This window comes from Lissotriton vulgaris, chromosome 1_1 (assembly GCF_964263255.1).
Source record: "Lissotriton vulgaris chromosome 1_1, aLisVul1.2, whole genome shotgun sequence".
In the NCBI taxonomy this organism is placed as follows: domain Eukaryota; kingdom Metazoa; phylum Chordata; class Amphibia; order Caudata; family Salamandridae; genus Lissotriton; species Lissotriton vulgaris.
Genome location: NC_141685.1, coordinates 1,558,744,460 through 1,558,768,837, shown reverse-complemented (window position 1 = coordinate 1,558,768,837; position 24,378 = coordinate 1,558,744,460). Strand labels below are relative to the sequence as shown.

The following is a 24,378-nucleotide window of genomic DNA, read 5'->3' as shown; positions in this document are numbered from 1 at the left end:
ACGTAACACCAATACCCTAAATCTCAATCTCCTCAAGCAGGTCCCCACAACGCAGCCCTTGATCTCTGACAACAAATCATACCTGAAATGCATGTTACTCAACTGTAGATCAGCTGTGAAATATGCCTCGGACCTTGCAGTTCTCATCCTTGCTCAAGAACTTGCCCTTCTAGAGAAACTTGGATTACTGACACCTCAGGCCCCATCGTGGACATTCTAGTCCCCCCAAGCCACAAGATTATTAGACTAGATCAAGTTAAGAAAATTGGCGGGGCACAGCTTGCATCTACCACAACTCCCTGTCTGCAAAACAGTCCACCTCACCTAATCTCTCTTCCTGTGAATATTTATGCATTGACATCACTTTCACACATAGACCACTATGCACCATGCGCATCTTCTACCACACACCTGGAGACAGCCTCCATCTCATTGAACAAACTATGCAGAACATCTCCTCCAACCTGGGCCGACACCGTCCCCAGATCTTCCTTGGGGCCTTCAATCTCCATTGGAATGACCAGCACGCTCAGGAGGTTAACACTCTTAGAATTTCCTAACCAAACTCTCTGTGATTCAATTCTGTGACAGTCCCTCCCACAACCTAGGCTCCACCCTTGATCTAATTATCTCCAACCCTAACACCATTCATCATGAATCTATTCACCCCTGTGACTGGTCAGACCATCACTATATCACTATATCAACTTCCGCATCCTTGAAAGCTGGAAACCCAAAAGATCACAACTAATAAAACAAAAACAGTGGAAAAGGTCACTCCATAATACAAACATTTATGATCTCATATCGCACTGTAATATCTCCCTACCGCAGCCTAAATACATGACTGACTTCCACGACCTCATTGAACACTATAGTAATTCCATGATGTCTGCCCTAAATGCAACTGCCCCCCTTCAACTAAAAAGAATACCAATCAAAAACTCCAAAACATGGTTCAATGATAGCCTAAATGCTGACAGACGCTCCCTGAGACTAGCAGAACACGCTTGGAGATCCTCACCATCCATGGCTCGCCTAAAATCGCTAAGATGAAAAAGAAGCAGATATAACAAACTCATCAGAACCGCAAAATAAACCTTCAAATCCCAACTGGACAAGGCCAAAAATCACCCGAAACGGCTTTTTGAGCATATTAAGTCACAATCCAATAACACCTCTATCCAATCTCTGCACGTCTCCTGCCCGCAACCAAACTGTGATGCGGTTGCAGACTTCTTCCTCAGTAAAGCAAGCAAGTTCGAATCAGATCTTAAGTCTGTTCTACTTGAACTCACACCCTCCCCTGACCCCTCTTTACCCACGACCCTGAAAATCTCTAATCACTTCAATGACCCCCTAACTTCATTAGGATCACTGGTCCCACTTTGGTCAACATCATCAATGCCTCTCTTCTTCAAGGTGAAATCCCTGACTGCCTGCAGGCGGGCCTTGTGTAGGCATGGGCGGAAAATCCGTTCCGCTCGCGGATTTTGCGGATTTTCGGGAAATCCGCAATCCGCGAGATTTGCGAATCTCCCGCAAAATCCGCAAATCCGCGAGCAGCGGATTTTGCTCGCACTGCTCGCACTGTTCGCGTGAGTTCGCGTGAGTTCGCGCCCCGCGAATAAGTGCAAAATTGCAGAAATACGATCTTAGCAAAACTGAAAGTAACTACTTACCAGGTTCAAAAGTTCAGGCTCATCATTAGTAGCCATTTCCTGTAGTGCTTCCTGAGGGGCCCCTCCAGAGTTCAGTTGCCAGTTGAAACTATTATGTGACCCTGCTCTGAACCTCAGAATAGTTACACATATGCCACAAAGGTCCTGAATTACAGCTAAGGGAGACAAGCAGGAGCCAGGCTGGAAGTTAAAATCCATTAATCAGCCCCTAATTCATTATTGTCAGTTGGGGCAGGGCAGGTGTTGTAACTAATTTTGCAACAATGAAAGCACTTAGCAAGTGCAAAAGATCACTAATCAGGGCGCACTAAGGAAGCAGGTGCCAGCTAAAAAAATATTCTGTGACACATTAATCAGCCCCAAATTAATTCAGGTCACTTGAGGCAGGGAAGGTGTGATTTGCTTTGCCGAAAATAATGTACACTGGACAACCAGAGGGTGTGGTGATGAAACAGAGGGTGGCATGGGTGGGCCAGAGGGTGGCATGGGTGGGCCAGAGGGTGGCATGAGTAGTCAGAGAGTGGCAGTGGTGACAGAGAGTGGCAGTGATGAAGAAGAGTGTCCCAAACAGGCTGGACACGTAGAAACAACAAGTTCGCGAAACTTGCGACCCGACAGGTAAGTTCGCAATTTGCGAAAGTGTACAAAACCCTCGCGAACTTGCAGAAACACGGGCGAACACAAAAAAAAAATCCGCAAATTCGCGGGAATTCGCGGATTTTGCGGATTGCGAATCCGCAAATCCGCAAAATTCGCGAACGCGAGATCCGCAAAATTCGCTCATGCTTAGCCTTGTGCTCCCTATTCTCAAAAAACCCTCAATGGACCTGAAAACCTTAATAACTCCGGACCAATCACAAAAAACCCTACCTGTGCAAAACTACTGGAGAAATGTGTTCATGAACAACTGCGCAATCACATTGAGAAATTCCAACTCCTCGACCAATTCCAATCAGGCTTCCACTCTGGCCACAGCACTGAAACAGCCATCACCCACATGCCTACTAATACTACTTGATCTCTCTTCTGCTTTCAACACTGTCAAACATGCCAATCTACTTATCTACTGGGACGCAGGATGGGGCTCTCAGGCACATTCCTCAAATGGTTTGCCTCTTTTCTCACCAACAGAATGCAAAGAGTCAAATCCAACAAGTCCTTATCCAAATCCAGAACCTGCATTCTGGGTGTCCCTGAAGGATCCTCTCTCTCCCGCACACATTTTAACATTTTTATTGAACCACTAACTGTAATCCTCAGAGCATCCAACATACAATACCACATGTATGCGGGTGACACCCAACTGTACATGAACATTTCTTCCCCGATGACATCAAGTCTCTCTACAGAACCCTGCTCAAAAGCCTTAACTGGCTAATCACCAACCACCTCAAACTAAACGGAATTCCTACTCATCTCACCCACTAAGCAAACTCCCACTGTTGTGAAATTTCGAAGTAACCTCACGCTCTCAACTGTACACCACACATAATTGACTCCACGAAATCACTGGGAGTGGTGATAGACAAGAACCATAACATGCAAGACCACATCAGAGCTTCTACCAATGGAGCGAACTTCCAACTGACCGTCCTAAGAAGACCCAAACCTTACCTTCAACAAGAGGACTTCAAATCGGTGGTGCACGCACTGGTCATCTCTAGACTAGAATACGGTAGTGCTACTCTATGCAAACTGCCAAAACTCAGCCTAGCCCCCCTCAGAGCATCACTCAATGGGGCGACCAGACTCATCACTGGTTCCAAGAAATCCAACCACATCTCTCCTGACCTGAAATCGCTCTATTGGCTTCCATTTGAAGCAAGGATCCACCTAAAAATTACTTGTATGACTCATAGAGCCCTACACTGCCATACCCCACTCTACCTGAAAAACAAGCAAGAACACTCCAACGGCAACCGGCACTCAAAGAGCACAAGCACACTGCTCCTCAAGCCAAAGAAATTAAAAAAATTGAAAACTTACAATCGCGCATTCTCTGGCATTGCCCCGAGAATTTGGAATTCCTTCCCAGCGGAAACTATACTGATTTCCTCAATATTTGACTTCAAAAGGTAAGTTAAGACCCTCCTAATAAACAATGCCCTGATCTAGAACTTTTTCTCCTCCTGCATCTGCTCTGGTCTAGCTACTTTAGCTATGACCTGGCATCTTTTATGACCTGCGTCCCCCTCCAATTTGTCATTGTTCCTATGTATTTGATGTTGGTCATGGTGTTCCTGTTGCATATTGCTTCTCTATTTCCTGTTGTATATGGTTTCTCCCTAGTCTTGTCTACAGTTATTTGCCTATGTCTCCCTCAACCCATATGTAAAGCACTTGTGTCTTGTTCGCACTGTACAAAACTTTTTAAATAACATAAAATTAAAATAAAACCTAAATGAAATCTCCCGTATTACATTCGAGACCTATTGTTTTTTCAGTGCTTGTTTGTTTTGTTAGATAGTTAATTTGGCTGCAAAAACAAATATCTACTACTGAATTGATTGTGTGTGGTTATTATGTTTTCATTCTCCTTAGATATTACTTGGTGTCCACGCCTTTAAATATATACCCATGTTGGTGTCATCATTATTATCCCAACGATTTCCTCGTTGGTTATCTATCTGAGATATGACAGTGCGGACACCAAGAAATAGATATAAAGAATGACACAGGAAGTAGTACATACAGGAGAGTGTACTGTAGAGAACAAACCCTGGAAAAAAGTTAAATAAATAAGTCCTCCAATACGAAAATTAAAACAAGGAGACTGAACAACTTGCACTTTGACAATTTTGAAATGGATTTTCTTATGTTTGCTGACGTTGTGTATGTACTGAAGAAGTGATTGGGGAATGACCCAGCTGACAAAACACATGCTGGCCGGATTAGTCTTGTGTGTATTGTAGCACATGGTTGGATGAATTGTGTATTTAATGTAAATATGACAGTGCTTAATTTGAGCCTGTGGTTTCCCATGGGGGGACTGTATTTATTTTCAGGGACCAACACTTATTTTTGCACATCAGATATTTACTTAAGGGAAGAGCGGGAAAACACACAGATCATAAAGATGTAGAAAGAGAAGGATCCCAAAACCCTAATTGAGGAAGGAAGCAGGAACCTTTAAGAGAGAGATAAGGTGGCCGGACGTGTCGGGTAGTTAATTAACTACAAGGGGCCGTATTGCATAAGGTGCTCCGGGGGGTGCAACGGGCATTTGCGTCTGCTTTGCACGCCGAGGGGAACTTTGGTATAATAGAAAGGGGCACAGACTCATGTGCATCCCCTTCTAAAATACTGATAGCTATCAACAGAGGGTGTTCCCTCATTTACATAGGGGCGTACCCTATGCAAATGAAGGGATTCTTTTAACTCTGCGCCCGCGCCATATTATAGACCAGGGTACTGAGTCAAAGAAGCCATCAGGAGGCACACTGATAGTCTGCCATTTATAAGGTGGAGCATTGTCGTGAGGCTCCTGAGAGCAACCCTTTGTACGGGGTAAAGGGGGTCCCATGGACCCCCAAGTCATCCCATCACTGACTGCCCCCGCCTGCAAGAGGATCTCTAAACCCCATTGAAAAGTGCAGGCGGGTGCCGCCTGCACTGTGAAAACACGGAGCGGCTGCTCCGTGTTTTCACATGAATGTGCTGTCCTCAGGGCAGCACGTGCTCGCGCCTGCCCTCAGGGTAGCGCATTCACCCTGATGGGACGCATTGGCATTGTTTGCGACCAGCGCACCTTTTCAGAGGTGCCTCGGGCGCAAACAATGCCAATATGTAATACGGCCCAAGGTGGTTTCAAGACTCAGCCTTGGTATTCGGTGCAGCGAGAGTTTCTGAGCAGAGCTTTGGCCACCATCATTCTTTCTTTTATAAATTAAGCATACATAATATCATTTTAAAATTCAATTTGTGAGGTTGTTAAATCAATGATTAAGGATTTTTTTGATATACTGGTGCAACCAAACTATTTTTCTAAAACTGTGCGGAGTGCGAACCTACTTATGTTTCCTATGAAGGTGATTGTTATCGCTTCAGTAGGAACTCTGGGTACTGGGTTAAAGTAGTTCTCTTGCACCCAACTAGATATGAAGTTTGATACTATGAATATTCAATGGAATTTAGGAGTGCATTTCTTACTCTAGTTACCCAACTGGTAAAGTCGCAGATATAGGTAGGTGCACATAGGTAGGTGCACATTGATGCGGACTACAATATTTTCTAAATACAAGAGGATAAATACCTTACTCAGGATTTATTTTTATGTTTCCGAGTCCAGGTATATCTGAAGACTACATTACGCCAATGTTTAATTTCTACAAAAGTGTTGGAGAACTCAAGATGACACAAGAAGAATATGCCGTTCTTACGGCAGTCGTAATTCTAACACCAGGTATTTTCCACATTTATGTTAATTCATTTGACCAGCTTATGAAAGAGATAATACTAATATTTCATAAATTCTCTTTTTTCCGAAATTTATGTACGATAGATGTTGAATCAAAATATATATAGACACTAAGGGCCTGATGTAGGTACCAAATACCGGTCGGAAACGGCCGATTTCGGCCGTTTCCGACCGGTATTTGGCCTACTGAGATGTAGGGGACCTTTTTTTGTCCGATTCGGTATTTTACCGAATCGGTAAAATTACCGAATCGCAAAAATACAGAATCGGTAATTTTACCGATTTTTAAATTTGGGATGTAGGTGGGACTACTTTCTGTCCCACAGGCCCTTCAGATTCGGTATTTTAACACCCAATCCAATTGGGTGTTAAAATACCGAATCCAGGTGTACATGCACATGTGTGCATGCACACCTATGCCATGTGACAGACAGACATGCCCTTAGGGCATGTCTGTGTGCCACATGGCTCACATGCCTGTTTTGGGGGTGCCAGAGGGTGTCAAAGTGACACCCCCTGCACCCTTGCACAAATCGGTAATTACCGAATCGGTAATTACCGATTCGGTAATGCCCATTGATTCCTATGGGCTTCAAGGCCCATAGGAAGCAATGTGGGATACCGAATCGGTATTTACAGAATCGGTAAATATCGAATCTTACAGATTCGGTATTTACCGAATCTGAAATACCTACATCGCCCCCTCTGAGCATTTAAAAAGTATGTATACGTTCAGCTTTAGCTGGTTTAAGTAGATGATTTCTTTTTTAAAAAAAAATTTTTTAAAACCTTTATTTTGAAAAAGTGCACACAGCTATTCAGCCTGACATCCCGGAGGCAAGGCAGCAGAATTGAACAGGAGAACAATAGTGCAAGGATCGATGTCACAGCACAATGAAGCTTGATTTTATTGTTTTGTAGAGTCATAAAGGAACATAAAGAGAGAAGAAAAAAGGGAGGCGCCAGGAAGGCACAGATAGAGTGGCAATGGAAAAGAAGAAAACAGCGAAGCGTTGTTGCATGGGCAGGGGGGGAGCATAGGGACCATAAGCATGGAAACAGGAGAATAGACCAGGAAAGAGGAAGGGGGAGAGGAGAAAACAGGATAAAGTGCATAACGTGGTACAGTTGGCGTCACAGGCTATGGCGACAAGTGTTCCGCCAAGGAGATAGGTTCCGGGGGCACACAAATGTCTCCCCTGTACGCATTCCAGGCCCCCCACACCTTCAGCCACTTTTTGGGCTTACCCCTGGCAACATAGACCGTCTTCTCCCTGAACATGCAGCAGTCCATGTTAGCTTTCCATTGCACCACCATGGGAGCTACCGAGGCCCCCCACTTCTGAGCGATATTGCGTTTAGCCACCATGTTGCCAAGGGTCACCCACTGTGTCTGAGCTACATTGTGGTCCGTCGGTCCCCAAATGTTGAGGAGGCATCTCCTAGCTTCCGCATTCACCACCACCCAAGTCACCTCATCCATAATCAGGTGCACTCGTCTCCAGTAGGAGGCTATGGCGGGGCATTCCCAGAGAATGTGCATAAAAGTGGCAAGGGCACCACAGCCGCGGCAACAAAGCCCATCGACCGAATAGCCCATATGCACAAGCCGGGGGCCAGTCACGTACACCCTATGCAGGACCTTAAGCTGTACCAGCCGGAGACGGGAAGAGATGGCGACCTCCTTAGGGGAGGAAACCGCACTCTGCCAGTCTTCATCATCAATTTCCAACCCGTCACGTACCCATTGATCACCCACGCCCAGGAGGAGGTCAGTGCGAACATTAATAAGCTTCTTATAAGACAGTGAAATGGCGCTGTCAGGCATATGGCCATCCAACACCCTGTCTTCCAATGGGGAGCTTGCCGGGATCGCACCCTCCTCAGGCTTAGCAGAAAGTAGTGCGTGTCGCAACTGGGCATAACGGAAAAATTCTGAAGTACCCAGCTGGTATTCAGTCTGTAGCTGGGAGAAGGTCTTAAACTCACCTCTCGACAACATATCATCCACTCTGGAGATACCTATGAGGTCCCATTTATCAAAACCTTTGGTGTGCCATAATTTGCCCAGGATGTCCGAATCGTACAATGGGGTGAATCTAGTCAGCCTGCCCTGCCAGCCCTGCGCCTTGGTGATAGCCTTCCAAATGTGGACCGCCGTTTTCGTTGGGCCCGACATCCGCCTGTCCAGAGACCTCGAGTAGAGCGCCCTGTAATAGTTACCGCCACTCAAGAGCCACTTATCCATTGCGTATCCAGGGTTATTGTCCGGACCATAGAAACCATGATTAATGGCCGCCAATTGGGAGGCCCAATAATATCTACGTACATCTGGTAACGCTATACCCCCATTGTACCACGGGAGCGTGAGCTTCGTGATAGCGATGCGGGGCCGGCCATCCCAAAGCAGGGCGCGTTGAAGGCCTTCGATCTCCCGGAAGTATCGGGCGGGAACCGGATCTTGGGTATTCTGCAGGGCGTATAAGTTTAAATAGATGATTGATGTTAATTAACATGCTGAATTGTATAGTTTTCACAATTATTTGAAAAGGTACATAGAATGTGCCATCAATTGGTGTCAGAGGTGGTGTGACGTCATTTCTTGTTATTTCATTTGGGCAATATGAGGTGGAAAGGTACAGCTACCATTAAGATTCTTATGAAATGAAACTACTGCAACTACTTCCAATAAATCGAATTTGTGCCCACACTCTGCTTAAAGATTGTCATCTCGTGCATTGTGTTGAGATGCAGCCTGCCAGTCAACTTGTTTAATTTGTTACAGTTGTTCCCAGGCTCTGATGAAGAGCAGCTAATATAGGATCATGGTAGAAACATTTCGATACAGAGTTACATACTTTAACATTAAACAAAATAAAACACTCGTCTGCAAGATTGGAATCTTTGAATGAGAAGAGGTGGTGGGGAAACCTGTCACCTATGAAAGTAATGCATGGCGCTTCCTCGGACACCCTTATACAGTTTAGCTCTATGGGATATTTCATCACTAGCCTGACGTGTTCTGTATGGGGTACCAGAGGCAACTTCCCTGGTAATATTTCTAATATTACCAGGTAATACTACCTGATAATATTTCTAATGCCGTATCTCCAGATGTGGACATCACAGTGAATCCTATGAAAACAGTACACAAATTCGTAAACTGTAAACCTCTCAACAACAGTAGGAATGACAGACAGACAGACATTTCCTTTCAACAGCAAAAACTCAGGCACCATCCTTTTTCCTTGTTCCTGCTTTCGTCTTTTTTAGGTCTTGCTAGGTCCAGCTTTCCTTGTCTAGGAGACCTCATATTACCAATAACTTAAATAGTACATTCAGCACATTCGGATAGGATGTAATACAGGGAGAGTGAGCTTTGGGTCAGCCTCCTTTCAGCTATTGACTCTGCTGAGTTTTACCATGATTCACAACTGCTTTGATGGGCTGTCCTACAAGCCCATGGCATTTTATGGAATTTTACATTGTCCATTACTATTATTATGATGATGAGTTTCAAATGTAGTGCTGCATATCATCACTTTTTCTCCCCATCCTGCCCTTGCTTGCCCCATCCTTGCTTTCTCCCCTTATTGCTGTAGCTGCCACTGGGCTGCTCTTGTTAAGAAAGAGTGTGCAGTGGACATGTTTCAGCATCCCTAACACCTCCCCAGGCTGCTGCCTGGTTGCCTCCTTAAGGGCAGAGTGCCCAGCATGCATGTTTCAACCCACCCTCTCCAACCCTTAATACTGCATTTATAATAGTAGAGCACCCAGAGATCAATATTTGTCCCCACTTCTACCACCTGCCCCTGGTGCCACCGAGCTACCCGTGTAAAAGCGAAGCACTTCGGGCCCTGCTGAAAAAAGGTTTATGCATGAAAGGCAGTGTGTGTGTGTGGGTGTGGGTGTGGGTGTGGGCGTGTGCGTGTGTGTGTGCGTAAAAGACAGAGAGAAAGAGTGAGGGAGGTAAAAAGGTTATATTGAGGGGTACAAACGAGACAGGTTATGAAAGAGAAAGGTGAGAAATAGATAGCACAGAAAGAAATTGAGAAAAAAGTGGGGACAGGGAACATTCCCTGGGGTGTTACTCAGGGACTCTCTGTGCTGGGAAATCGAAACCAGACAGACAGCTAAACATGCCTTTCTATCAGTGTGCTGCTGGCCTGAAACAAATGCAAATGTGCACAAAGAGTTAATCTGCAAATGTAAAGGATTTGCAGGTTAACTCTTTGTGCACATTTGCATTTCTTTCAGGCCAGCAGCACACTGGTTGAAAGGTGTATTTAGCTGCCTGCCTGGGTTTGATTTCTTAGGCTAAGAGAGTGCTATTGCAGTTAGTTGTTCGAATCACCTGAATATTTTTGAGTGGTAGTGCACAGAGTTAGCTTAAAAAAAATTACATTACATAGGGTCTGGAAATTACTACAATCTAAGGGTCTCATTTACAAGGAAATTGTGTAGAACTGCTCCACAAGTATTTTTGCTGCGCCGCCCTATGCCAATTCAAAAGGGCAGGTATGGACTGTATTCATAAGATACGGTGCAATCCTGTCGTTTTTGCAGGTGCACAACTTGGTGCATGGCCACGTAGGCACCCTTGGACCATGGTGCAAGGGTGTCTGCGTTGTTGGCAGGATTGTTTTTGGGCAAGAAGGCATGCCTTCCTGCACAAAAACAACCCATGGAGGCCTTTGCCTCTTTCTATGAGTTCTACATATAGAAAGAGGAAATAATTGAGGAGAAATAAAGATATTTCTCCTCGTTAGGCATCCCCTGGGGCAGCAGACAGTTTTGACACATCCTCAGGTTTACAGATCCTTGTAAATCTGGCAATGTGGCAAAACCTAGGGGAAAACCCATGGTAACGCCCCTGGAAGGCCCCCATGACACAGTGTAAAGCAATACACCGGCTTTCACTGCGTTGCCTTACACCATATATAGGAGCCAATTAAAAGCCACGCAAAGTGACTTTGCGTGGCCTCGTGAATATGGGTCTGCTCTCTGTGCAACCAGAGCGGGGAAAAAAATGACTCAGCGGCAGCGCAAGGGGCTTATAAATAAGCCCCAATATTTTGGAAGCAGCCAGTATAGTTTGAAAGCACCATTTTATCGAAAACATTTTGCACATTTTGCGCCTTTTGTAGCAGCCTATCTTATACTGTGTGTAATGCAAGTATAAAATAATGACTTACATATGCATGATGCATTCTTTTCACAGGCTGTGACCTCACAGTAGTAAAAATACACAAGTCACTATTCTCCACTGCACCAAATACGATTTTATTCTGTGGATCTCTGATTTCACACAGAGTTTTTATTATAGTGCATTTTTAAAAGGCATTTATTATTCATTGAAGCTGCCTGTTATTTTATATGTAGCTACCTTACGGGAGAGACTTAAAAAAACTATGTATGTTTTAATTTTGATGAATGATGTTCAGCTACCTCCAGTTACAAACAGGTGTAAATGCCAAGCTGTCAGCATCCCATGAAATATAGTATGGTTTTCCTCTAATGCCGTGCAGTAAAGTTGCACGTCATGCATTCCAGCTATTATACCAAGGGCCACTGGAATTATGTGACTATGTGGCAGCAGCAGTGTTAGCATTATTATAGATTTGCTGCATTTGCCACATAATCCATCATGTGCCGCATATTCTGCTGGTTTTAACCCCAAAAAAATATTGACTCAAAAGGTTTAAAAGTTACTAAAAAGCAGCAACAGGTGTTGTCGCTCTGTAGAAGGCCCTTTGTAAAGCTGTATTGGTCACCTTTTGTTGCTTATTGCTATTTTTGGGTGTGAAACTGGTACTAATGAGGTGCAACCATAGATTGACCGTTTATCTGGAGAACATTATGGTTGTCAATGATATGGATTAACAAGTTCTAGAAATATTTGTCGTGAGCTGGTCCATTACGCCTAAAACATTTTCATGGGGGGTCTCTACAGCAAACGGTTTGAAGACAACTGCTCTAAAGACTTGTAATTATTGTCATTTTGCCACTCTTGAAATTATGAGGGCCCCTGACATTACAGGGACCGCCAATATGAGCAATTCAGGGATGGGAAATAATGAGGATTCTCCCTATGCACTCTTTCTTGAGGCCAAAGAGTGAAGCAGGCTCTGTTGTGCAGAAGGAATGTCCTGATTACTTACCAGTAATCTTCATTACTCTTAATTCTACTCGTCCTCGTCACAGTCATTACGTCATGAGGGAATTCCCTTCCAGGACAGAAAGAAATGTCGGAGAACTCAAAGTAAGCCTACCTTGCACCATTCTTCTTGATATTGTTTTCTTGTTTCAAAGTCCAGGAATGAAAAGTCTTAGACAACGCATGGTTTTTGTTGAGTGTTTCTCCACCTTTATTCAATGCTTTCACTATGCCGGTACAGGGCATTAAGAAATGTGCGTTAAACTTAGAGCACTGGAGGAGGGTCAGACTGTTTCTGAAGAGGGACAAGAAAGATGTGGTGAAAAACAGATATCTGTAGGGAGTGAGCGCAACTGTGAATTCAGACATGTGAGAAGTGAGCCTGTAACTTGTGCTGCACATGAAGCTTAGCCCTTTATTTTAAGTCCAGAGCCTGTGGTTCTGTGTAATCTGTTAGATAACTTTACTCAAAAGGAATTAATGAAGTCAGAAATTGGGGATCTTATGGAAGAGAGATGTGGTGGAGTCCCCTCCACTATACCATGCAGGCAAACCCTCTAAAGTTTAATGACATCACTACTTGCTTCTATGGTCATTGATATGCATGTATGTCCCTTTTTGGGTGTGTTCACATTTTGTTACCAAGCCTGCAATTGTAATTTCTCCCTCTGCAGCTCTCTCTTTTCATGCTATGCACAAACACTAGTGTGAACAGGAGACATACCTTCGCTTGTCTATCATAAAGGAAAATGTGCTTGTAATTTACCGTTTCATTTTATTTTCATCCTGAAATGAGGGGAACAGGGTTCTGTACAAATCATCTGCATTGCACCTATGCTCGGACGCTCATTGCATTTGTTTTGTCTACGTATACAATGTCACAGTTAAACATCAATGTTTTGAAGTTCTTGAATGTGTAGATGGTTGAGGAGGATGGTAACCCTTCTCGAGGAACAACCACAATCCTTGTCAGGGTGAACCAAAAGTCACTAAATTAACCTTGCTTAACCCTCTGGTCGGTTGCGACAAAAGTCAGGATCAGGGTTAACTCGGAGGCAATGTGTAAAATATTTATGCAACACTCAAAAATTAATAAAGTGAAAACACAACACAAGTAAAATTCCCCACCAATTTAAGAAAATATGGTAAAATGTAATAAATGATTTGACACCAGGACAAAAACCCAGACCAGGGATATGCAATTTAAAAGATTTAGGTCAGTATGGCACCTAAAAGCACAAAGTGCCACTCACAGTTATATGTTTGTGCTAGACTGGGGGAAGTCACAAGTTCTGGCTGACTGCGATGGAGCTTCACAGATGGTCATCGCTGTAGCGCAAAGAGCAGGCCTGGTATTGTGAATGATCACCGATGTTTCACGAAGATCCTGTTGGGTGTCTTTGACAGTTGTTGCTGGAGCTTCACATTGGTGGTTACTGTGGGCTGGCAGGCTGTCAATGCTGTACCACACAGTACAGATCTTGCATTGCTGATGGCGCTGGTGGTCCCTGTAGCACGGAGTCAGGTCCATTGGAGGTTTTTTGGGTCAGAAAAATCTTGGCTCGAATGAGCCCATTCGCTGACACAAAGAGCCTAAACCTTCATGATTTTTCCCTTTTTCTTCAGAAGAGTGCATCTGATGCAAACCAAAGGCTCAGGCACCTCTTGGGGATCTTGAACTCCCTCAAGTAGAGGCCAGCAGGGTCTAGGGGGGGTCCAGTTGCAGCAGGCCATCTGAGCAACTGCAAGTAGTCCTCCAGAGCTTGTCTTGTGTGTCCCTGTAGCTTAGACCATGTGGTCATCAGCTGACCCTTGGCGTTACTCTGCCTGGGATGAAGGGAGCAGGTCCAGTCTTCATTCTTAAAGAGCAGGGCAGCCCTCAAGATGCAAGGTAGTTCTCTGGCAGCAGAGCAGTCATTCTTCTATAGTATTCACAGGTGCAGAAGCATACTGAAGAGTGCATCTGAGGGTCCTGTTTTTTTATCTGGTGCTACCTTTTCAATGAAAGAAACTTCTGGAGTCCCCTTCCCCACAAAAGGATCTGGAATTTCCTGCCTCCCTGCCCAGTCTTCACAGGTTTCCGGGAACACAAAAAGTTAGGGTGAAGTTCTTTGTGAGTATGGGAGACAGCCCCTATTAAAGTACAAGAGTGGTAGATGACAGCTCCACCTCACACATCTGGTCAGGATGGCCCACCCTGCCAACACGTATTCCCCCTCTCTGGCACTGTCTGGAATAGATAAACAAAGGCCAACTACACCTAGTCACGTGAACCCGGAAACAGGCACCAAATTGTTAGGACAATAAAATGCCAAATTCCTCCAAAAAATAGCATTATCAGAATTGTGATTTAAAATTCAACCAATACCATTAAAGACTAGTTCAAATTACAGTTCTCTAGAAACCAAACACGATATTTGGTCCTGTTCCCAAGAAAAAGTTATTACTTATCAAATGTTATTAGGTAGCCCAATGTTATCCTAAGGGTGAAATATCCCTTGCAGTAGAGAAAAATGCATTAAAGAGTTGTTCACAACCAGTACATGTAACACTTAAATGTACATGGCCAACTTTTTAAGAGCAATCCACTCTGCCTTATATGTATTAAAAAGGAAGGTCTAATTTGCCAGTTTGCATTAGCAATTTAAAACTGCACTACACCCTACAATGGCAGGCCTGAGAATTGTTTTAAAAGGATATGTTCAATGAGTGGCACAATGAGGGGTGCTTCCCAGTAGTATAATTTAATTTACAGGCTCTGGGTACACCTAGTACCATATAAAGGGTCTTACAAGTAAATTAAACAGACCAAACAGGTGTAAGCCAACTGTACCATGTTTTGTGGGAGAACACAAGCACTTTAGCCCTAGTTAGCAGTGGTCACAGAGTTATTAACCAACAAAAACAAGTTAAAAAAACAGGAGGATTGAATTAAACATTTGGGGCAGCAGAGAGAGCTAAGTCCAACAGCTTGTGAATTTGGATGAAAGGACATGATAGCTCTTTGGCTAGCTCATATCACAGTGAATTATTTGGGTCCAGCTTCAGGTTGTTAGGTTATCTGCTACAATGTTATTAGCTGTCACAAGATTCCCAAAATAGAGTTTGGGTGGTTTGTCTTTTTCAGTCCAATCCACAATCAATGGAATTAAATTATGATTATGAATCACAAACACTGTGTTATATGTTTACGGTCTCACAAATATAATTCTATGAAATTCAGATAATGGGCTGAGGCTTACTGGAATAAAAGAAATATAAAAACATAAAGAAATGTGTCAGTCCAGGGACATGATAAAAGGTTAAAAAAAAATCTAAACATTTCAAAACAGTGTGTTTTCTTAAGTGAGAGTTTTAATGGACTATACTGTAAAGGAAGACAGATGAACTTAAGCCAACTTGTTCGCCAAGGATTTGAAAGGGAAGAAACATGCCTTATAGTAGGAACTGTGTTGTGCAAATGCTGAAGCAAAGCAAATGTAAATATAAAAATAAATTAATAACATTCCAGTGAATACCTAAAAGAAAGTCCTCACCAAAGTCTCCTTTCGAAAGGCGGTTATATAGGCCACAGGCAAGCCCCCTAAAATTATACATCCAGCAAACCTGTTAAAGCTCCCACAGTGGTTAGAACTTAAAGAAAATGGCCATAGACACTTTCCTGGTATGTGGTAAGGTAATTCCACTTCTTATCATTACAAAATGTAAGGGAAAATAGCACCAAAAAGCAAAGCACCAATGGAGGTCAATGGATGTGGTAGAGCGGGGCCTAGGCACAATTTGAGGCCAACTGCAATGAAGTGCTGGTCGGACACACCAAGTGGGATGAAATGGTTTCACTGTCTTAATCCAAAAAGGGACATTTTTGTGAGGAAAAAGCTGTTTCCCAGTAAGGCACATAAAAATTGTTGCTGCTGCAGTCAGTCGCACACCTACCGCACGTCAGTTCCACTCAGGCTCTGGGGCTTTGCAGGTGTTTGCTTAAAACGGTTTCACCACAGAAAGGTACTTAGTTGTTTTTTCAGAGATTCTGGAGTCTTTTGGGGGCAAATCTAAAATTAAATCTGATGCAATCGAACTGCCAGGTATGTTTCACGGTAGGTCCTCTTGTCTTTGTAGCAAAGGTTTTCAACAGTTTGAAAACTTTTTCCTGGTGCCAAAACAACCACAGTAGTATACTTATAAGAACCAAGGACCTCATGGGAGGCACCTAGACACTCCAATGATGTGCCAGCCAGAGGCCACTAGAAGCGTCCAGCCTAAGTTACAGTTGATACGGGTCACCAGAGGATTGTATGGAAAAGGCCTTTGCAGTTGTTTGTGTCCATGATGCCACACATTAGGTGAGCCAGCAGGCCCTTGGTCTCCACTTATTTGCCATATGTATATAAGTGGGAGCAGACCCAGTCCTTCAGAGTGCTTCATGCTCTAATGGGGTTGCTGTGGGGTGCCACATGTATGCCTCTAGATGGTGGGTAGGGATGAATTTCGGGCACTCCATAGCCAATTGAGTTAAAGTTCCTGGGACAACCCTACAAACTTTTTCGGTACAAAAGGGGGTGGTGATGGACGGAGCATCTGAATCAATCAAACACTCACACCCAGTCAAAAGATCTGGGTTTAATCCATCACCGTTCTTTAGCCCAGTCTGCCACCCCAGTTCGGACATGGCCTTATGCAAATCAGTCTGACCCTGTGCCCCATGGGAACAGTCCAGCCCGAACTGCCAAGCCATGTCTTCCCTGGACCGGAAACAAGCTTCCGAGGACCGGTTTCTGGCATTCCAGCCGTCTTCAGCCCGGCTTGCTTGAATCCAGTGGCAAAGTGAGCGAGGGACTCACGCCTGAGCATATCCTGCCACACTTATGGCGGCCAAGAGCGGTATAAAAGGGGGTGGTGATGGAGGGAGCATCTGAATCAATAAACACTCACACCCAGTCAAAAGATCTGGGTTTAATCCATCACCGTTCTTTAGCCCACTCTGCCACCCCAGTTCGGACATGGCCTTATGCAAATCAGTCTGACCCTGTGCCCCATGGGAACAGTCCAGCCCGAACTGCCAAGCCATGTCTTCTCTGGACCGGAAACAAGCTTCCGAGGACCGGTTTTTGGCATTCCAGCCGTCTTCAGCCCGGCTTGCTTGAATCCAGTGGCAAAGTGAGCAAGGGACTCACGTCTGAGCATACCCTGCCACACTTGTGGCGGCCAAGAGCGGTACAAAAGGGGGTGGTGATGGACGGAGCATCTGAATCAATCAAACACTTGCACCCAGTCAAAAGATCTGGGTTTAATCCATCACCGTTCTTTAGCCCACTCTGCCACCCCAGTTCGGACATGGCCTTATGCAAATCAGTCTGACCCTGTGCCCCATGGGAACAGTCCAGCCCGAACTGCCAAGCCATGTCTTCCCTGGACCGGAAACAAGCTTCTGAGGACCGGTTTCTGGCATTCCAGCCGTCTTCAGCCCGGGTGTGAGTGTCTGATTGATTCAGAGGCTCCGTCCATCACCAACCCCTTTTGTACCGCTTTTGGCCGCCATAAGTGTGGCAGGGTCTACTCAGACGTGAGTCCCTTGCTCACTTTGCCACTGGATTCAAGCAAGCCGGGCGTAAGACGGCTGTAATGCCAGAAACTGGTCCTCGGAAGCTTGTTTCCGGTCCAGGGAAGACATGGCTTGGCAGTTCGGGCTGCACTGTTCCCATGAGGCACAGGGTCAGTCTGATTTGCATATAGCCATATCTGAACTGGGGTGGCAGAGTGGGCTAAAGAACGGTGATGGATTAAACCCAGATCTCTTGACTGGGTGTGAGTGTCTGATTGATTCAGAGGCTCCGTCCACCACCAACCCCTTTTGTACCGCTACAAACTTTTTCAGCAACACCTCTTTGCCCTACAGCAAACAACTCCCACAATGCACCTCACTTTCGGGGTGAAGATCATTATTTTAAAGTTACATTTACTCTATATTTAATAATAATCTGACTTAACCGTTAGATGGGATTTCTATTAAATATACAAATAATTATTGAAGTGAAGTAGCTAGTACAATTCAAATGTTAGTGATTATAGAATATAAGCTATACTTTGACTTTGCTATGTGCTTTTTACAGGCTGATCAGTAATAATGTTGGTTTAGGTTTAGAAGTACCGGGATTTGAACTGATGGGTTTTACAGTCAAACAGCAGGAGCTGATACTCTGCTCAGGTGTCCTATGCTATCGTCCCCCGGGACCGGCACCTTCCATATCTCTCCTCATTGACCTTATCTACGAACTCTCTAGCTCCCACTCCAAGTTATTGATTCTTGGAGATTTTAATCTGTGGGCAGGCAGTTCACTGGACAATGCATTCCTTTCCCTTAGCCAAGCCTGTACAGATATCAATCTGGAACAGTTGGTGAACGCCTCCACGCATCGAAAGGGCCACATCCTGGACTTAGTGTTTGCGGACCCACGGTGGGTGTCATTAGATGATATCAAGTGCCAGTTTTGGACAGACCACTCTCTGATTATGTTTTCCCTTTCTTCAGAGGACCATATTTCGCGAAAGGCTGGATTATCCCTAGCCAAGCTAGAGAGACCTTGGTCCTGAATTCTCAAAACCTCTCCATTGCCGAACATCTTAGGTAAGGACTTTAAGCTTGGCAACACAGCTGAAGAGAGCTATACTCTCTTCTGCCAGTCCATATCGAGCTGGCTGGATAAGTTGGCACCCCTTCGGAAGTCACGAGGGAGGGTGAATCGAGCTAGCCCTTGGTACACGAGCGAATTACGCCAGCTTAAACTTGACTGCAAACGCGCAGAAAGGGCTTGGAGGAAACAGTATTACGCTCGGAGAAAACGGTGTTTAGGTCCGCTATACAAAAATACAAGGCTCAGATCAAGATGGCTAAAGCGACCTATCTTGAATCCACCTTGAATCAGGCCCCAAACAAGGCACAGGCCCTCTTTAAAATCGTTAGGGACCTTGCCCACCCTACGTGTGTGGCTAGCGCCGTCCCTTCATCGCAAGCTCTTTGTGACTCACTTGCGGATGCCTTCGAGGAGAAAATCCGTAAAATCCTGGAGGGTTTTGCAGGACCCAGTTAATCCCACCACTGGTGTGGGAGCTCCGGAGGAGATGGCCAGTCGACCCCTGCAGAGGGTCGCTCACCTCTGTTTGGAAGCTCCGGCCACGCCTTCCAGTCGACCCCGACCAGAGGACCAGACCCTCAGCCTGGGAGCTCCGGCGATGGAGGCCAGTCGACCCCAGCTGAGTAGTTTCCCTTCTCCCTCTTTGGATCTGGCCCTCAGCCTGGGAGCTCCGGCGATTGAGGCCAGTCGACACCAGCTGAGTAGCTTTCCCTCTCCCTCTTTGGATCTGGCCCTCAGTCTGGGAGCTCCGGCGAGTGAGGCCAGTCGACCCCAGCTGAGTGGCTTTTCCCCTCCCTTCTTGGATCCGGCTCTCAGTTTGGGAGCTCCGGCGATTGAAGCCAGTCGACCCCAGCTGAGTAGCTTTTCTCCTCCCTCCTTGGATCCAGATCTCAGTTTGGGAGCTCCGGCGACTGAGGCCAGTCGACCCCAGCTGAGCAGCTTTCCCCTTCCCTCTTTGGAGGAGTTTGGCAGCCTAGCCCTTACGATTTCATCCGGCTCGCCTCTTGATCCTCTTCCTCCAAAACTCTGGAAGGTGTTTCAAGAGGATCTTTTCCAGCCCTTGCACTCCATCTGTTGCCAGTCGTTTGAAACAGGGACGGTACCGGGCTGCTGAAAGAAGGCTGTGGTATCTCCGCTCTTAAAAAAACCTACACTCGACCCTGGTTGCCTTTCCAACTACCGGCCAATCTCCCTGCTTCCTTTTCCAGTCAAAATCATGGAAAAATTGGTTACCCGCACTCTGTCCGGCTTCTTAGAAGGGAACACCTGGCTGGACGAGACGCAATTCGGTTTTCGCCCAGCCCATGGGACGGAATCCGCGTTGGTGACCGTGTTAGACAATCTGCGAGCGCGAGTCGACAGTGGTCGGGCAGCATTTTTGGTGCTGCTCGACATGTCGGCCGCGTTCGACACGGTCAGTCATCCTACCTTGATTTCGAGGCTGGAAGAATGCGGGGTCAAAGATAAGGCCAGGGATTGGTTAATCTCCTATTTGGACAGCCGTCAGCAACGGGTTTCACTCCCTCCCTTCAGTTCAGAGGAGCGGAGAGTAGGACAAGGAGTACCTCAGGGCTCAGCCATCAGCCCTATACTCTTTAATATCTACCTCCGCCCTCTAGTCCAGCTTATTAAATCATTTGGGATCTCCGCATTTAATTATGCGGATGATACCCAGCTGGTCTTTTCTCTGGAGGGACAGGATGCAGTCCCATTGGAGACCTTCCACCGGTGCATGCAGGCTATAGCGGAATGGCTCCGTCTGAACTCGTTACAGTTCAATGGAACCAAGACAGAGGTCCTGTACTGCTCCAATGACCGAGTTCCCCGAGATCTCCCAGACGACTTTTGGCCCCGTCTTTTTCAGAGACGGTGTCAGCCGCACAATCGGCACGTAATCTGGGCGTCATTTTTGGGCCCAACCTGCAGCTGGATCTGCACGTAAATAAGACCACCTCTACGTGCATGATGTTGATCCGCATGCTGCGCAAGGTTTTACCCCTCCTCCCTGAGCAAGCCAGACCAGAAGTAGTGCGAAGTACCATCCTAAGTCGACTTGACTATTGTAACGCACTACTTCTGGAGGCCCCGGTAACACTTCTGGGCAAGCTTCAAAGGGTGCAAAATATGGCTGCCAAACTCGCCCTTTCTCGCCCCTACCAAAGCTCTTCTACGGCAGCGTTACAGGAACTCCATTGGCTGCCGGTCCATTTACGCGTTCGCTACAAAGCAGCGTGCATTGTGTTCAGGGCTATCCATGGCCTGGGCCCAATCCCTTTGCGGAGAATGTTTGCCTGGTACCTTCCATCCCGAGCTTTACGTTCCTCTTCATCCAGGCTACTTATAGTTCCGCGCTTCCAGAGAGTGAGGATGGGTGGCCGTTCGTTCAGAGTAGCGGCGGCCAAACTCTGGAACTCCCTGCCAATATCCCTGAGAAGTCTTGAGGATCTCTCAGCCTCAGAAAGGCGCTGAAAACTCACCTCTTTCCTAGGACAGGCTGAGCTGCTGAATTTGCTGGATCATGGGTGAAAGCGCCAGGATGCCCTTGGTGGTGACAGGTTTGCGCTATATAAGTATACCACAATACAATACAATACAATAGGCCCAGTCACTGGCAGGACATGCCATTTTTAATGTCACATATTTCCACTCTTAAATATACCTTGTGGGCAGAAAGCTGCACTTAAAAGTGCCTCGTTTAATATTTTGATCAGGTTCACCTACATGTCAGAAGGGGGATTTTAACAGACCTGGGTAGCAGGGTTAAAGCTGCTGCTGTCAGGCTACACAGGGTAGGCCTGAAGTCATGTTTTCACTGCAACAGCAGTGGATGTCGCGCAGTATGTGCTGCAATCCACAAGGAGTATTTACCTCTACAGACCATGGGTGTATTTCCACACCATGTACTATGGTCTTACAGAAAAGTAGAATGTGATCATCAAGGTTAAGTCAATTTAGCCTTGTTTAAAGGGGGGCGCAGGCACTATATTTCTAGTTAGCAGAGATGATGTGCACAGAGTTCTAAAACAAGCAAACATGGGGTCCAGAAAATGGCAGACATTCTAGGGTAACCATGCAGAAAAGGCGAACTTCCTACACTTAAACCCAGAACAAAAACAAAAATCTGTTGATGGTTTCTTCATATCAATCTACTCGGATATATACAGCATGGCTAATCACTTGAGAGGGTATCCAAGCAGCTAAAACAAACCTAATAAAAATTTAATTGGTAGCACCCATCCTAGAGTTTAACAACTTGTGCTTCATGCTGCTGCTAGTGTTTTGCTTGTTTTGTGATCATATAGATCACAAAGACATTTCTGTTTTTTAACCACTTATTTTATTTGCATCTACTAATTGTCAGGGATACGTTTTTCATACAAACACTATATTTTCTTTAAGTGACCCTGCAGCCTTTTTCTTGAGCTTTTTGGAGTTCGAATACACTCCAGACAAACGGACAGTGTTCCAAAATGAATCTTAGCCAGGTCAAATGGCTTCCAGCTTTAGTGGGACAACATAGAAAACTATAAAATTATTCAGCAAGTTGTAACTAACAAGCTGAATTTGGTCATAACCTGCCTAGACCAAGACGCTGCATCAGAGATTTTAATTCGTAATTTTGCAGAAATACTTCAGGAGATTAAACTGGCCATGACTTGGACCCAAAGCAATATGGAGAGACCTGAATCACGATGGTTCGATGAGACTTGTATCCGGGCCTTAAAGGACCTTCGTGGGGATCTAAAAGTATTCCCTAAAAATCAATCTCAGATGAAGGATCTGAGATTGGTGTATTATAAAGCCCGTACAAATTGGAAAGAAGAGATAAAAGAAGAGGCTTAGGAAAATGTGGCTAAGGCCGCATCCAGAAATAGCAGTAAGGAGTTCTGGGAGATAGTTGATGCCCCTTTTTCTAAGAAGGAGCAAGAAAAACTATTAGACAACCTTGTGGATGAAGATACATGGGTAGCACATTTCAAAACTATCTTTGGATCTGAGACTCCATCTGGGACTGAATTGCCTAATCACTTGGAGGTCTCACTTAAGCCAATGACCTTTAATCAGGAGGAAATAAGTTCTGCCCTGGCCAAATGTAGTTGCTCCAAAGCGCCAGGGCTAGATGGGGTCCCTATTGATTTCTTTCTAGAATATCAAGATTGATGGGCCCCTTCTGTTGACCAATATATTTTACGAAATCTCCAAGAGAGGCCCACCCCCATTATGGAGAACAAGTATTATAGTTCCAATTTATAAAACGGTATAAATCCATTCCTCAGAAATACCGCCCTATTTCCCTTCTCGATTTTACTGCTAAACTCTTGGGGTGGGTTTTATTGAACAAGCGAGAAGACTGGGCAAGAGAAAATAATATCTTAATGCCATCTCAATATGGATTCCAGAAGGAGAGAGGGACGATTGACCAATGCCTAAATCTAAGCCTGATCATCTCTAAATACACCAGAGCAAAGAGAGGGAATATATAAGTCGCCTTCATGAACCTCTCTGTGGCTTTTGACTGCGAAGCTCACCTAAAACTGTGGGCAACCATGGCTGAGATGGGCATAAACCCAAGGTTGATAATCCCTATACGCCAAATATACTCACAGGTGTTGGGGTCAGTCCACTATGGAAGGGATGGGGAATGCACTAGACCTTTTAAGATCATGAGAGGAGTCAGGAAAAGCTGCGTCCTTGCCCCATTCTTATTCTCACTTTACACCAATGGAGTGGATGCCGCCCTGAAAAGGTGCACTCCTGATGTTCCATCTTTTCTCTCAGGTGCATTGCCAATCCTGGCCTATGCGGACAATGCCTGCCTGATAGCAAGGACAGGCGTAGCACTCCAATGCCAAATTGACACTATGTGAGCTTCATGTCATCCATGGATTTTAAAGTAAACAAGTCAAAAACCTTTATCTCAGTTTCAGGTTCACCCCTCCCTAAAAATATTCCACCATTCTATATTGGGACTCGCAAACTAGCAGTTGTGGACACCTTCTAATATTTGGGAGTTGTTTTTGATACTAAACAAACTTGGTCACACATGGTGGGTAGCAGGGCACAACAATGGAGCGCATCCTGGCGGCAGTCTCCAGTTTTACTAAGACACTGGGCTCAAAGCCCCTAGAAACGACAAAAAAGATTTACACTACCAAAACAATCTTGGCAACAACATATGGGGCAGGGCTTTGGGGCATAGTACCAACTGACCCCCTACAGAAGATAGAGAATGGGTTTTTAAAGAGGATCGCCTTCTTCCCTCCCTCATTCTTAAACAACATCACTCACCTAGAGCTGGACTTGCCCCATGTGTCTGACTTGGCGAGAGTAGCCCTGATTATGCTTTGGCACTCAGTATTGATTAGGGTTGTTCCCTAGTGCAACCATGCGCTTTATAACTGGTTTTATTATTATTATTATTATTATTATTATACAGTGGACCTTAATCAGACTACTATACAAAATTGTATTTTATTGGATAAGGTTCAT

At 45.2% G+C, this 24,378-nt stretch overlaps 1 protein-coding gene across 3 annotated transcripts in view; it reads left to right on the top strand.

The window, feature by feature from the left end:
- Window positions 1-24,378, top strand: part of NR1H4 (nuclear receptor subfamily 1 group H member 4) — a 442,692-nt gene that overhangs the window by 414,512 nt on the left and 3,802 nt on the right. For all 3 annotated transcript variants that reach the window (XM_086918025.1, XM_086918023.1, XM_086918026.1), the window contains one exon: window positions 5,971-6,084. In XM_086918025.1, the coding sequence (XP_086774151.1) occupies window positions 5,971-6,084 (114 nt within the window). The remainder of the gene's footprint in view (window positions 1-5,970; window positions 6,085-24,378) is intronic.